Source organism: Pseudonaja textilis, chromosome 7, assembly GCF_049901715.1.
Source record: "Pseudonaja textilis isolate UNSWEBS1 chromosome 7, rPseTex1.2, whole genome shotgun sequence".
Classification (NCBI taxonomy): domain Eukaryota; kingdom Metazoa; phylum Chordata; class Lepidosauria; order Squamata; family Elapidae; genus Pseudonaja; species Pseudonaja textilis.
Genome location: NC_141996.1, coordinates 28452105 through 28467560, shown reverse-complemented (window position 1 = coordinate 28467560; position 15456 = coordinate 28452105). Strand labels below are relative to the sequence as shown.

The following is a 15456-nucleotide window of genomic DNA, read 5'->3' as shown; positions in this document are numbered from 1 at the left end:
TCTCTTTCCCTCCGTCATCCCAATTTAAACCCTACATCAGTCCACATATCTCATGAAGTGAGATATAGCTTGTGCAAGTTTCTGCCTTTTAATAAAATGAGTTAGTTGGAAAAGGGGCTTCCAGACTCCCCTTGAGTTGGAGCTGATATAGCCTCACCTACAGTGCTGATCATCCTGAAATTAAAATAGGAAGGAAGGAAGGAAGGAAGGAAGGAAGGAAGGAAGGAAGGAAGGAAGGAAGGTGATATCTTCCAGACCACAAAACATAATGTCTTTTTGTTTGTGTTCTGAAACACCCAGGAAAAATGGGTTGGATCTAGCAAGGCAATCCTACCTTAGGACTGGAGGAAGAAAGCAAGAAAAAGTTCATTGAGTTTTTCAAATCCGTTTTGAAGTTTTCCATCCTTTGTCATGATTGGACAGGACCCATAGTCTTTTGGGCTGTGATAGCACATGAGATATTCCTAAATGGGACAAGGTTTAAAAGAGTCGGGAGCTCTACCTGGTCATCCAAAGATGAGTCACTACATCTTTTTCATAAGCAGTAAAGGAAATTGGAATAGTTTGATATTTCCCCAAACTCATTGTACTATGGGCTTTCCTGACTTCTTCTCCAATTTTTTTTCTTTGCTATTGCAGGGTCCTAAAGAAGTTCTCCAGGCTTAGTTTCCACTGAGAGACCACTAGTCTTCTTTTTCTTCTATGCCATACAACACAAATGCATCCACACACCCACACCAATTTTCCAGTTTTTGCATATGCTCCCCCTATATATCTTGAGAGAAAGCTGTAACCAGCCTCTTTGTTACCAATCAGTATAGAGAAGCGTCCAAGCTGGATAGACCTTTTTCATCAACCCCTTAAGGATGTGGTGGAATCATCTCAGATGTCTACAGAGCTATTCCATGTGGGAATGTGTGTGTGTGTGTGTGTGTGTATGTGTGTGTGTAATTCAGATAAGGAATCAGTCTAGTGGTCCCAACATGGTCAGATTCTCCTGGTTTAGAGCGCCCTTCACTTTCTGAGCTGGATGCTCCCAGCAAATGTATGCTGCTTCGGCACCTTGCAATTTCATGAGAGAAAGCTCAAAAAAAAAAAAAATCCCCAACAGAAGAAGCTAATGTATAGCAATGGCCCCCAACCTTTTTTGTCCCACGGCCTGGTACCGGCATCACAAAATGATCCACGGACCGGTACTGGCATCAGCACGCATGACCAAGGCAAGGCAAGCCAAGCGACCGGCCAGCCAGCCGTCCCCCGCTCCTCCCCGCCACCTTCAACTCCTCCTTTGTACCTTTGTCAATGGGCTTTTTGGGCTCTTTCTTAATCTCCTCCTAATGCGAGACTCCACTGCCATCGGGACGGCTCTTCGTTTGAAGCCACCCCCCCTCGACGAAACTAAGGTGTGAGGATTCAGCACCCAAACGCCGCTTTCCAACCGACGGCCGACAAGTTCACCCGGAAGCACTTTCTCAAGTGCTGTCAAAACAAGATGGCAGTGCCCACTTCTTTGTGGCCCGGTAAAAAATGCTTCAGGGACTGGTACCGGTCCGGGGCCTGGTGGTTGGGGACCACTGATGTATAGTATTTGGGACAGGCAACTTGGCTCCCATTTTCTTAATTTTGGGTATTTTAATAATCTATGTGACAAGATTTAACCAACAGAACAAACCACCAGAGCAAATGTATAATGTAGAAGCCAATCCCAATTATAATAAGTCATGAAAAAAATTTAAATAAAATTTTCAAGGACTTTGAATGTTGGGAAAGGAAAGGATGGATGGCACTCCCTGGAAGGGACCTCTCCAACTGTAAAGTTTCTGCAATTTCATGAGTGTGTCCCTTTCACTGACCATCTTCTTGTCTCTGTTACAGGTAGTGAAATGGTTGCTGAGGCCAGTTAGATGCCATGTCCTGTTACAATCAATCCAGAGGTGTTTCCTTTTTTTTTCCTAATGGGCATTCCAGGCCTAGAAAATGCTCACTTCTGGATTGCCTTCCCCTTCTGCTTCATATGTCTGGTCTCTTTGGTGGGGAACATCACCATTATCTTTGTGGTCAGAAGGGAACCAAGCCTTTACTTGCCTATGTATTATTTCCTTTGCATGTTAGCCACCCTTGACTTGATACTGACCACCTCCACTGTGCCCAAGATCCTGGGCATATTCTGGTTTCACTCCCATACAATTGGCTTCAAAGGTTTTGTGACCCAGATGTTCTTCATTCATGGCTTCTCAGCTGTGGAGTCAGATGTGATGCTGGCCATGGCTTTTGATCGCTATGTGGCAATCTGTGCCCCTTTACATTACACTACCATCCTCACCTCATCCTCACCTCATCCTACCATCAAGATTGGATGTGCAGCATTCATGAGGGGCATTGGGTTCATGACACCCTTGACCTTCATGGTTAACCATCTCCCATATTGTGGGCTTAATGTCATTGCTCATTCCTACTGTGAGCACATGGCTGTGGTAAAGCTGTGGTAAAGCTGGCCAGTGGAAAGACAACACCCAACAACATCTATGGGATCACAGCAGCCACCTTTGTGGTGGGCTCTGATTCAGTCTTCATTGCGGTCTCCTATGTGCTCATTCTCAGAACAGTCCAGGGACTCTCCTCCAAAGAAGCCCAGCAGAAATCCTTTAGCACTTGTGGCTCCCACATCTGTGTCATCCTGATCTTCTACACGCCTGCCCTTTTCTCCTTTCACGCTCAGCATTGGGGACACAATATTCCTGCACATATCCACATCTTGTTGGCAGATCTATATCTTCTGGGGTCACCCATGCTGAATCCCATTATCTATGGCATGAAAACCAAGCAACTCCACCAGCTAAAACCATTCTTTGCAACCCAATTTGAGCCTTGATTCCAATTTTTAGAAGTCAGAGCGTGAGAAGGACACCTCACAGGCATTAGACATTCATGTTTAAATGTTAATATTCAGATCATTTGCTAAAGTATATACCTTGGAGAAACTCCAAGTTTGGCCTGTATATCAGCATATTTGCTGTTCTCTTCAATCACTTGCCTTTCAGAACTTTCTTCTCCTCAGAAAACTTCGAAACTTCAGATCTAACAGAAATCTTTAACACTCAGTTACTAAATCTTCCAATAACCTGGATAATGTTACAATTCAGCTGGATTCAAAAGCTCCTTCTATCAAAGATCTTCAGTCAATTAAGCTGCCCAAAGGACAAGTGTTGATGTTATAACTGTATAGAATTGGGCTGAGCTCTAAAATTGCATTATTACCACTGTTTCACTGAATGGTTATGCAAAATTAATTTAAAAATTAAGAATCAGTTTGGTGTAGTGGTAAAGGCGCTGCCTAGAAATAGGAGATGATGAGTTCTAGTCCTGCCTTGGCATGAAAACTGGCCAGGTGACTTTGGGCCAGTAACCGTTTTTCAGTTCAACCCACCTCACGGGGTTGTTATCCAGGGGAACACGGGGAAAGGGAAGTGTACCAAGAATGTTCAATACTTTAAGTTCTATGTGTGTATGTGTGAGTGTGTGTGTGTGTGTGTGTGTGTGTGTGTAGGACAAAAAAATAAAATCTAAAATTATTGATACAGATGCAGATAATCAGAGTTGGAAGGGACCCTGTAGGTCTTCTGGTCCAACCCCCCGCCCAAGTGGGAGACCCTACACCATTTCTGACAAATGGCAGTCCAATCTCTTCTTGAAAGTCTCAAGTGATGGCATTCCCACAACTTCCAAGGGCAAGGTCTTGTATTGGTTGATTGTTCTCACTGTCAGAAAGTTTATCCTTATTTCCAGGTTAAATCTCTCCTTGTTCAGTTTTCATCCATTATTCCTTGTCTGGCCTACAGGCACTTTAGAAAATAGCTTGACCCCTTCCTCCCTGTGGCATCCCCTCAAATATTGGAAGACTGCTTTCATGTCTTCCCTGGTCCTTCTCTTTACTAGACTAGCCAAGCCCAGTTCCTGCAACCGTTCATTGTATGTTTTAGCCTCCAGTCCGCGAATCATCCTGGTTGCTCTTCTCTGTACTTTTTCTAGAGTCTCAACCTCTGTTTTATAATGTGGTGACCAAAACTGGATGCAGTCATCTAGGTGTGTTCTTACTAAGGCTTTATAGAGTGGTATTAGTACTTCCCTTGATCTTGACTGTATCTTTTTTGGTGGCTGCTGCACACGGCTGGCTCATATTTAGCTGGTTGTCCATTGGTTTTGCTTCAGTCTCTGTTAATACTAATAAGACACCTTGTCAGGATTAGACTTTCCCAAGATGGTGCCATCTGGGTAATTTGCCCATGTCAACTAAAAACCTGGAGTGTATCTGCTACAATATATCTGAAGGATGCCTGGTACAAGCTGAGGAAGGAAAGTCAGGACAATTACTGAATCAAATGCAGAGGCCCCGTTGAAGAGTTGATATGTTGGTTATTACTATTTGGTTCCATACACTCCTGTCTTTGAACATCCTTGGTTAGGCTCACCATGGATTCACTTTCTTTCAAGAAGACACAAAAGGTAAGGGACAGACAAGAGGGTAGCAACTGCTAAACCGTCTGAACTTTCTTGTTTCTAATGAATAGTTTGTTGGGGCCCCAGGACTGGAAGCAGCTGGGACAAGTTATGTGTTCATCTCTTGGAACATTGCAAGACTGTGTGACCAAAACTAAAGTTCTCCCTCCTGCTGGGCTCCCTTCATGCCACCTCTCCTTCTATGCCTCCTGATGCTTAGGGAGGGTGATAGAAGGACATAGGACCTTTATGTACCTTTTTGCTCAGTGGTGGGATTCAAATTTTTTTACTACTGGTTCTGTGGGCATAGCTTGGTGGGCATGGCATGGCATGGCTTGGTGAGCGTGGCTTGGTGGGCATGGCAGGGGAAGGATACTGTAAAATCTCCATTCCGTCTCCACTCCTGTGGGAAAGTTATTGCAATATCCTCATTCCCTCCCCACCTCATTAACCTGCCTTCCAGCTCCCTTCTCCTCTGCATGGCAACAAAAGAAGATGATCAGCTGGCACTCAGGAGGCAGAGAATAGATGGGGCCAGGCCAGTCAGAGGTGGTATTTCTCCAAACTACTCAAAATTTCCACTACTGGTTCTCCAGAACTGGTCAGAATCTGCTGAATACCACCTCTGCCTTTGCTTCGGGAAGACCCAATCCAAGTCCAACAGCTGGGCAGCACAGCATCCATCCAAGAACAATATGGCTGTAAAAGAGACAGCCCATGGCTACAGGGCCTGGGGTTGGAGGATACATCTCGGTCTCAGTGGCTCCAGGCTCAGAGGCAGGTACAGTGGGGACAACAACAGGATTCTGCTTCCCCTGCCTGGTCTTTGCCAGTGTGCCCATCATTGAAGTCCCAACTCTTTTACATGATGCAATGAACATAAAGAAGAGGCAGGATTTCCACTGCACATCCATTCTGCATCCCCCATTCTGACCCCTTTTATCCCCTGCAGATTGTTGCTCCGCTGCTCTGTAATTGCTAAAAATTGAACAATGAAATCTCCTTTAAGCACATTCCTGGGGATGGGCCAGAATCCATTTGTTCAGCCATGCCATTTCCTTAGACAGATGTGATTTTATGTTATTGGCATCATTCTCTATCCTTTGCTTGGTTGCATTGTTACCCAATTGGTATCAATCACTGTAGAAATATTATCCATTGCTTGGAAAACCCATTGCATTGGGGACGGATCAGAATTACCTAGATTTTTGGCCACTTTGAGAGAGGAAGCCCATGAAAATTGAGTAGCATGCTTAAACTGGGCATACCACAATTCAATTACCAAAGCCAAATGGCAAGCCTTTACCCCAAATTACCAACTTTCCCCATCTGTGTGGTGTAGTTTTGAATTTGATGGGAGAATCCAAAACCACCCAATTTCTGAAATCTCACATCAATCCAATTCTACCTTTTGTGTTCATGATCCAAAGACACTTAGTCTGGTCCCATATGCCTTACTAGTTTGCTAATACAACTCCCAGCACACTGGAGCAAAGCCCTTCCTGAATAGGATGATGGTATTGGCACTGCTACAGTCCCAGCATTGCAAATCTACAGTGCACCAAGGTGAAGCTCACAATGACCTTGGAATTAAGAAACCCAAAAGGAGCTAAGTTTTCAACTAACCCATTTTAAAATAGCATCAGATTTGGTGCTGCAGCTTGTTTCTTCAGAAGATGTAAATCCAGTCCAGGCACCTGTTTTACTGAGCAATCAAGGAATCAACCATCTTGGGTGTGTTGGCCCAGTCCAAGACTGGGTTCCTTTTACCTGGCACAATTTGAGCCAATAATCATGCTGAAAGAGGAAACTAAGGTTCAACACTTTATTTCTGTGCAGAATTAAAGAGAAGTATACTTGGAACTGAAGTCCAAATCAAGCATGCAGCTGATCTTTGGAAGTCTGTTTTTATAGCGTTAAAACCACACATATGCACCAGAATTTTCTGATATTTCATAATTTCTTCCTTTACTGAAGACATGTGCAATTTAAGGCTAACATGTTATAATATGCTGTGTGTGTGTGTGTGTGTGTGTGTGTGTGTGTATGTGCACTTAATTAGTAAGTTCTTCACCTCTAGGTATGCTTTTTAGCATGCTAATGATAAGATCTTTATCTTGGGGCATTTGTCCAGCAACTTAAGCTAAATTTCCTGTTGCCTTTCCTTATTCCAGGTAATGGGCCCCTTACAAAATTGTTCAGCACTGTAATAAAACCACAATTAGCCAGTTAGATTAACACTTCCTATAACTGAAGCATTTATGGTCAGCTTCTTTAGCTTCTTCAGTGAAGTGTCAGAGAAGGTGTTTAGCTAATTGCTAAAAAAAAAAAAGCAAATTCATAGAGAAAGTGATTCAACAGACAATTCTAGTTGAAGCTAATTTAAGCTTACTTGCAAAAAAACCTTGATAGTTTGCCAATAAATTAATAGGCCAGGCCATCATACAGATGCAACCATTTTATTATTATTATTCAACTAACAGGTCCAGGCCAAATTAAAGTCATTTTTGTGACATTACTGGCTCCTCCATACCTCATTGGTTGGAGGTTGCCATGGCAAGCATCAACATTTTCAGTATTGTTTGTTATTCTGGACTGCAGCACTGGAAGACTGGAATAACTGGAAATAAATTGGATTTGGTAACTGGCACTGTGGGCATAGCAAATATATCCCACATATTCCTTTAGAAAAGTGACCAGACCTGCTCCAGTGGTAACCACCATATCTGTGACTAAATTTCCTTATCCATCAGGTTTCAGGTACACATTTCCAGAAGGGAGCTGGGGACAACTAGTGGGAATGTGAACTAAGAAAAAACTGCAAGACTTTGAAGCCAAAACATTGGCTTCAGTATATTCCAATTTGATGGGCATTGTGATCACAAAGATAGAAATTGCTCTGGCTGACTTGGAGGAGATAAGAGGGGAGTTAACCTAAAAGAGACTCCGTTGGCCAGATATACTTCCAATCATGTAGTTGTATGTTTGTTGAAACTATGATCCATGGCATGTCAACGGTTTATATGTGATAACCAGCACACTGAATTACACCCAGAAATGGTAACCAATACAACTCATGAAGCACAGATGATACATAGATTGATCATTGCAAAAATGAATCAAGCAAACGCAAATTCATTTACACTATAAATTCACTCGCCAAAACCAACACCAACTATAAGAACCTCCGTTGTCGCCCTGACCTAACCATACAGCAACGTGCCCGCTCCCGTGTACTCCGCACTGAACTCAAAAAACGTCTCGACAATGGAGAGAAGGACCTGTACATTGACTACCATGCTGACTGTATCAAAAGTAAGTCACACATCCCGCAACTCAGCTTTAACCTTCAACCACAACCCTACCTCAACCAATCCACCATCACCCAAGACTAGGCACGTATGCCCCTAACTACCTCAATTCCAACTACTGCTGGCCTTAAATGCAAGCTACTCAATGCAAGAAGCCTTGTAAATAAAATACCTGAATTTTTCCTCCTACTAAATATGGCTAAATTCGACATTATATTTGTCTGTGAAACATGGCTCAATGCATCTCTCCTGACTCCATTACCACAGTAAGAGACTATCATGTTTACCGATCAGATCGTGAAATTCGTAGAGGAGGTGGTGTTGCTATCTTCTACAAAAGTCCTTACATCTAAAAATATCCAAGTTACCCAGGAGCTTGCTCTTCCTGAGACCATTATCTGTGAACTATCCTTAAATATCACAATTCGATTCTTACTATGTTACAGAGCACCTGATTACGACATCGAACATGTAAACAAGCTAAATACACTACTAACATGGGCAGCATCCTGCCCATACCCTTTATCTTTCTTGGTGATTTCAATCTGCCTCATATTGACTGGACCCTAAATGAATGTACAACTGAAACCATACATGCAACCTTTTACAATGCTGTTACAAATCTGGGACTGGAACAACTAGTATCCAACAACACTAGACTAAACAACTGCCTCGATCTCATCTTCTGCAATAGTTTGAATTTAATTTACGGAATACAAACTAAAGAACCCTTTTCAGCAGTGACCACAATATGATTGACTTTTGTCTCAACATACGTCCACACAAAAACCACCACAATGATGTGATCCCCAATTATAATTTCAAAAAAGGCAACTATGATCTTATAAACAACGATCTCTCATCCCTTGATTGGCAATCTCTATTCACTGGATGCAACACTGTTGAAGACCATTACAACATATTTTTACTTGAAGTCAAAGAGTCATCAAACTATATGTACCAACAACTACTCCCAAAACAAAACAAAAAAACAGATTGCCCATAACAATAAGGAAACTTCAATCCAAAAAGAGATCACTCTGGCGGAAAAACAAATCTGGTCACGTTGCCAATTTCAAAAGCCGATACAAAAATTTATGCCACCAAATAAAGACTGAATGCACCAATTATCACATTAAACAAGAGGAAAACCTTCTAAGCACCAATTCCACCAATGCTTTTTACAATTTTGTAAACAACAAACTAAAAGATTCAAGGTCCATCCCACCCCTGACAGGACCTAATGGTAAAGACTGCAACGATGACACCATTAAAGCCAACATCTTTAACACATTTTTTGGCTCAGTATTTGTAAACAGCAATGGATCATGCCCAGCATTTCCTAGCCGAACCACAGATAACTACAGTGATCTAATACATATCGATTTTACAGAAGACAATGTTGAAAAAGCACTACGCAATCTAAAACCATCCCTATCTATTGGACCGGACGGAATATGTGCCTATTTCTTAAAAAAGTTATCCACTGCCATAGCCAAACCTCTAAGCATAATCTTTGAAAAATCTTTCAGGACCAGTTCCTTGCCTAACCTATGGTCACAAGCCACAGTCATCCCCATCTTCAAAAAGGGAGACCCTTGCCTAGTTGAAAATTACAGACCAATCTCCTTATGCTGCGTCACCTGTAAAGTCATGGAATCAATTATTAACCAATCCATTATCCTCCACTTAGAGACAAACAACCTACTCTCCAATAAACAATTTGGTTTCAGAAAAAAACTATCCTGTAATCTGCAACTCTTACACTGCAAAAACATATGGACTACACAACTTGATCAGGGCAAAACAATAGATGCAATCTACATAGACTTCTGTAAAGCCTTTGATTCAGTGGTACATGACAAACTACTACTAAAATAAAATCCTATGGTATCTCTGGACAACTGCATAACTGGATAGAAGCATTCCTGTCAAACAGACAACAAATGGTCAAAATTGGGAGTGTCCTATCAAATTCTGTACCTGTCAATAGTGGTGTCCCCCAAGGCAGTGTTCTAGGACCAACTCTCTTCATACTCTACATAAATGACCTCTGTGATCATATTAAGAGCAACTGCGTTCTTTTCGCTGATGATGTAAAGCTGTTCAATATCACAGACAATACTGCTACCCTTCAAAAAGATCTTGACTGTGTATCAGAATGGTCAAACAAATGGCAACTTCAAATCTCAACAAATAAATGCTCTGTCTTACATATTGGCAAAAAAATCCGAAAATAAAATACAAGCTGAATAGTCAAGATCTTGTTGATGATCCAAGCTCTGTAAAGGACCTTGGAATACTCACCTCTAATGATCTAAGTGCTAGTGCCCACTGCAACTACATAGCCAAAAAGGCATTAAGAGTTGTTAACCTAATCTTACGTAGCTTTTCTCTCTGGTAATATCACACTACTAACTAGAGCATACAAAACATTTGCTAGACCAATACTCGAATACAGCTCATCAGTCTGGAACCCACATTACGTATCTGATATTAGCACAATTGAGAAAGTCCAGAAATATTTCACAAGAAGAGTTCTCCACTCCTCTACTCGTTGTAGAATACCTTATGCCACCAGACTTGAAATTCTAGAACTAGAAAACCTTGAATTACGCCGTCTTCGGTCTGATTTAAGCATGGTATATAAAATCATACATTGCAATGTCCTACCTGTCAATGAATACTTCAGCTTCAACCATAACAACACAAGAGCACACAACAGATACAAACTCAAGGTTAACCGCACCAAGCTTGATTGCAGGAAATACGACTTCAGCAACAGAGTGGTCAATGTCTGGAATACTCTACCCGACTCTGTAGTTTCTTCCCCAAACCCCAAAAACTTTAACCTTAGACTGTCTACTATTGACCTCACCCCTTTCCTAAGAGGTCTGTAGGGGGCGTGCATAAGCGCACCAACGTGCCTACCGTCCCTGTCCTATTGTTTCTTTTATTTTTCTTTTATTTTTCTTATATGTACTCATTTCATGTATTCATAATTATGTATACACTTTTACTTATCTCGTAAACAATTGACAAATAAAATAAATAAATAAATAAATAACAGGTCATCATGATGTGCATCACTGCATTTTGGGCCAGCTGTAGCTTCTAGATGGTTTCAAGAGCAGCTCAGTGTAAAATCAATTGCAATAGTCCAATGATGACATGACTAGTGCATAAGTGATCATCTGAAAGGACTCCTGTTCTAGGAGTAGGAACAATTGGTGCATCAATTGGATCAGTTGGACTTTCTTAGTTACAGTGCCACAGGCTCCTAAGCAGGAATAATGAGTCCAAGAGGGTCCTCAGTTTGAATGGGAAAGTAGCATCCCACCTAAGACCAATGATTATCACTCTCTAAATCTCCATTTCCAGGGGAGTCCAAATAATTACAGCTACTTGGCATTGGCAGATCTGAGTTCCCTGAGCCTATTCACCCCATGTAGACTCAAACAACCTCCAGGCATCATGTCAGGACATTAACATTAATATCTAGACAGCTCAGGATTGAGATTAATTCATTAAAAGTCATTAAAGGACAACAAAAATACCTTTCTAAAAAGCTTACAAAAGGCCTTTGGGCCAGGATAACATCTTGACTAACTTCTTCTGCATTATTTGAGTCTGAACAGTATAAACAATAGGATTTAAGGCAGGGGGAAAGATGAGATAGAAGTTGGCCAGAAGAATGTGAATTGGAGGAGACACCTGGTGGCCAAACCTATGGGTCAGGGAGGAGATTGCTGCGGGGATGTAGAAAGCTAAGATGGCACAAATGTGGGAACTACAAGTGCTAAAAGATTTGAGCCGGGCCTCTGCTGTGTCTAAATTCATCACTGCCAGGAGAATCAATGCATAAGACAGACCAATACCCAGTAAATCAATGATGAGCACCAGAAAGCCAATTGCCATGCCATAGATGTTTCTGATGGAGGTGTTGTCACAGGAAAGCATCACCACAGTCATGTGCTTACAATAAGAATGTGTGATGATGTTGGTGTGATAGTGAGTCAGTCTCCTCACAAGCAAAGGAAGGGGCGAGATATAGAGGACGCCTCTCATGAAAGCTGCCACCCCGATCTTAACAACAGTTGAATTGGTTAAGATGGTCTTGTGTCTTAATGGGGTACATATTGCCATATAACGGTCATAAGCCATAGCCAGGAAAATCCCTGATTCAACAGTGGCAAAAGAATGAATGGTGAACATCTGGAGCAGGCATGAGTCGAAGCCAATCTCCTTGGCTGTTGAACCAGAAGATGACGAGCAGCTTGGGCAGAGCAGAGGCGGAGACAGTTACAGCCAGCATGGAAAGGAACAGGTACATAGGCTGGTGGAGGCTGGGCTCTGCCTTGAGGATGAAGAGGATGGTGCAGTTCCCCAACACTGCCATGATGTACATGGAGCCAAAGGGAATGGACAGCAATGCATGGACTGTTTCCAGTTGAGGAACGCCCATGTGAAAGAAGCTAGATGGGCTGAGACAGGTGTTGTAGAAAGCAGAGGCCATATCATCAGCACATCCCAGGGTAGACTGTCATTCCTGCAGTTGGAAACATGAATATTTAAAGTTATTTATTTGTTTGCCTGTTTAAAAAATGTATACTGCTATCTACCTAACCAATGGAACTCTGGGCAGCGAACTATAATAAAAACATAAAACAATTTTTAAAGCAAGTTTAAAAGAAGGGGAAATACCTTCTCTCAGTGTGAATGGGATTATTTTTGAACTGGAGGTGTATCTTGCTTTGCAAGGGAGGCAATTAACACAGAAAAACAAGACAGTAGGGGCTTTTATGCTTTTTAAATGGCAGAGCTATTTACAACAAGGATTTACAACAGGATTTACAACAGCAAGGTGAATCCTGTGGTTCACCTTCTCTCCGAGTCTACTCCTTTCAACCTCTCCCACGGGCTCTCTATTTTCTCCATCTCCGTCCCCTGTTTCTGAGCTTATCAAGAGAGAATGAAAAGAAAGCAATGGGCTGGAATTTTACTGTCTTGTGTTCAGTCGTAGCTTGACTCCTCCTGGAACCACTCAAAGAATCATCTTCTACTTCTCTGTTGGGTTAGGGTTATCTCTTTCAGGCTCTTTTGCCCAGTCCTTCTCCAGAGACCAGGACCTCGCCAATGACCAATGACCCCTTTCTTCATTCCCATCTTGGGTGAAGATGTCATCTCTTTGGGTCTTTGCTTCTATTCTTCCTGGAAAGTCACCCATGGATCTTTCTTCTTCCTCACCACTCAAGAACTGATGACTGCTCTGCACACTCATGTAACTTCAACTTTTCTCTCCAGCCAGTTCTGTATTGTTTTTTTACCCCCTTCTTTTTTTCCCCCTTCTCCCTCTTTCCAATTTTGGGGCAGATCAGCACTGTATCCCCTAGCAGTGAAAGTGGCAGATGTCCTCCAGGGCTCCAGACTCTAACACCTATATACCAGAACAATGTGCTGCTACCTCGACATCTCCCCATAACAGCTCTGGCTAGCTCATGAATCCCTATGGCATCAGAACTACCCTTTGATTGAGTTTCTTCTCCACTTTTCTCTCTCCATTTGCTAATTCATGGCAACACGTTTTTTTTTCTTATATGTATCCATTTCAAGTATTCATAACCATGCTTATACCTGCTATCTTATAATCGCTTAACAAAATAAAATAAATAAAATAAAATAAACACAACAGCAGCCAGATTAAAATCAATATGCTGCACACCTATCATGCATAACCATACCTGAACTCCATTAATCCCAATTTTTCCTGGAGTCAAAATCCAGTTCTTCGTAAGATTTCCTTGTATGTCTGTATGCTTCCAATAATGGGGTTGCCCACCTGCTCAATCCTGTTAGCCTCATCTTGCTTGGAGGAAAGGGCAAGTGGATAAAGATGGCTTCCCAGCCTCTTCTATAACTGTGATAATCTTCTTACAAGCCCCTGTTCTGATCCTCTGCTGAGTTGCTTATGACTTCTGTATCTAGATCATCACATCAGTACTGTAGCATGTTCTTAAGAGCCTTTGGGCTCTCAGTCATTCATCAAAAACCCCACAAAAAATGTTTCTACAAATTTACTCTTATGCCACATTTTCTGACTGCCAGATAGACATGTGGACCCAAATGAGGTGGAAAGGAAATGAATTGAAGGAGCATCATGCTAAAACAAACTGTCCAGCATATACCATGCCCCACCCCAATAAGGTATAGAACAGTCCTTTGAAAAGGAAAGTGGGTTTGGTCCATGGGCTTCTGTTGGGACCACTGGGTAGCCAGTCCTGGAAGCAACAAAGCTAAATACTAAACTTAATGTGGACCTTCTATGGAAAAACCAGGATAAGAAACTCAGATGCATTCATTCCTAAAAGTGAAATCCATGTTTTTCAATATATTTTGCATTTATTACCCTCTAGGCCCATAATGGAAAACCACGCAAATGAATTACTTAGCACAATTCCTTGGTTTTAGAAATCTTGCGGAGCCTTGAAAATATCATATGATGCCCTACTCAGTTAAACTGGTGGTAGGATTCCAGATCAGCCTCTTATGAAGACAGCCATCATCAAGTGCTGCCCCGGCTCACTTTCTTCCTTTGAGACCCAACCTCTTGCAGTTTCCCTTCCCCAGCAACATGAAGGAATCAGCTTCTGATCAAGGAAACCAGAGCAGGGAGCAAGGCTGTCGACCTGGGCAATGGGTCACAGCAGCAAGCCCCACTTTTGTGTAAACAGAAGCTGGCCAGGATCCCTGAACTTTTGCAAGGGGACCCATCCTGCCGAGCTCCCACCCCAGCCTGAATTCTGTTCACTAAAAGTCCACCCCACAAAGATGACCACCCATTTAACTTACCAAACTGCCAAGTCAGCTTGGTCACTTCTACAAGAATGTTGGCTGGTACTTCATTCTTGCACCTTGAGGGATTTTTCAAGCCAGCAGGGCCCAGTGGCAATTAAGTGTTGGTTTAGCTTGAAAACCTCAAAGCATCAATAAGATCTAACAAAATATTTTTTGAGCAAATCATTCTTTTGATAGACATACTTAAATGGAAAGTAAGGTTCCCATCATTCCCTTAGTCTGGCTATGTGTAGGCATAACTCCTTAGTAAGCAAAAACCATTTTAGCAGATTCTCCCAGTGGAGGATTTTCTACTCCAAGTCCACTTGCTTGGCCACCAAACTCTTACTTATCCTGTCTTTTCACTTTGGAAGATAAGAATATTCTATCAGGGGTCCCTCCCCCCACAAATCTCTCCATCCCAGAAATGGCCAGATGGAAACGAAACACTTCAAAACTTCTGAAACATGGCTGGTGTTTTATTTATGTGCATTTTTAAAACTGTTGCTGTATCATATATAACAGTGATGCTCTGGTCAGTAGCCTTGCTTTTATGCTGCTGTTTCATTTATTGATTTGTGTAGGGTCAATTTTCTTTTTTACGCTCCCTCATACTCAAGGCAGCTTTGTTATGATCTCTTCAAATGTAGGTGCAGGAAAGTAGCATATAACTGCTGTAATTTTTTTTCTTCCTCCATTTCTTGGAAAAGGTTTAGTGTAACAAATCCAAGCAGCCAACCTAGAAAAGTTCCCAGTCCCATGCCTTGCCCATCCAGCCCCATCATCATTTCCTTTCTTGCATCTCCACCCTTTC

General features: G+C 42.1%; 2 protein-coding genes across 2 annotated transcripts; one reads left to right on the top strand and one right to left on the bottom strand.

The window, feature by feature from the left end:
• On the top strand, positions 1–11297 carry LOC113441683 (olfactory receptor 52P1-like). Its single transcript, XM_087937861.1, is given in 5 exon segments — positions 1–22; positions 1942–2477; positions 2480–2832; positions 9944–10028; positions 11190–11297. Coding segments are annotated over 4 exon segments (1068 nt in total). The 5' UTR covers positions 1–22; positions 1942–1955.
• Positions 11298–11378: 81 nt separating this feature from the next.
• LOC113441682 (olfactory receptor 52M1-like) lies at positions 11379–12324 on the bottom strand. The gene is given in 2 exon segments (XM_026708810.2): positions 11379–12059; positions 12061–12324. Coding segments are annotated over 2 exon segments (945 nt in total).
• Between the last annotated feature and the right edge of the window lie 3132 nt (positions 12325–15456).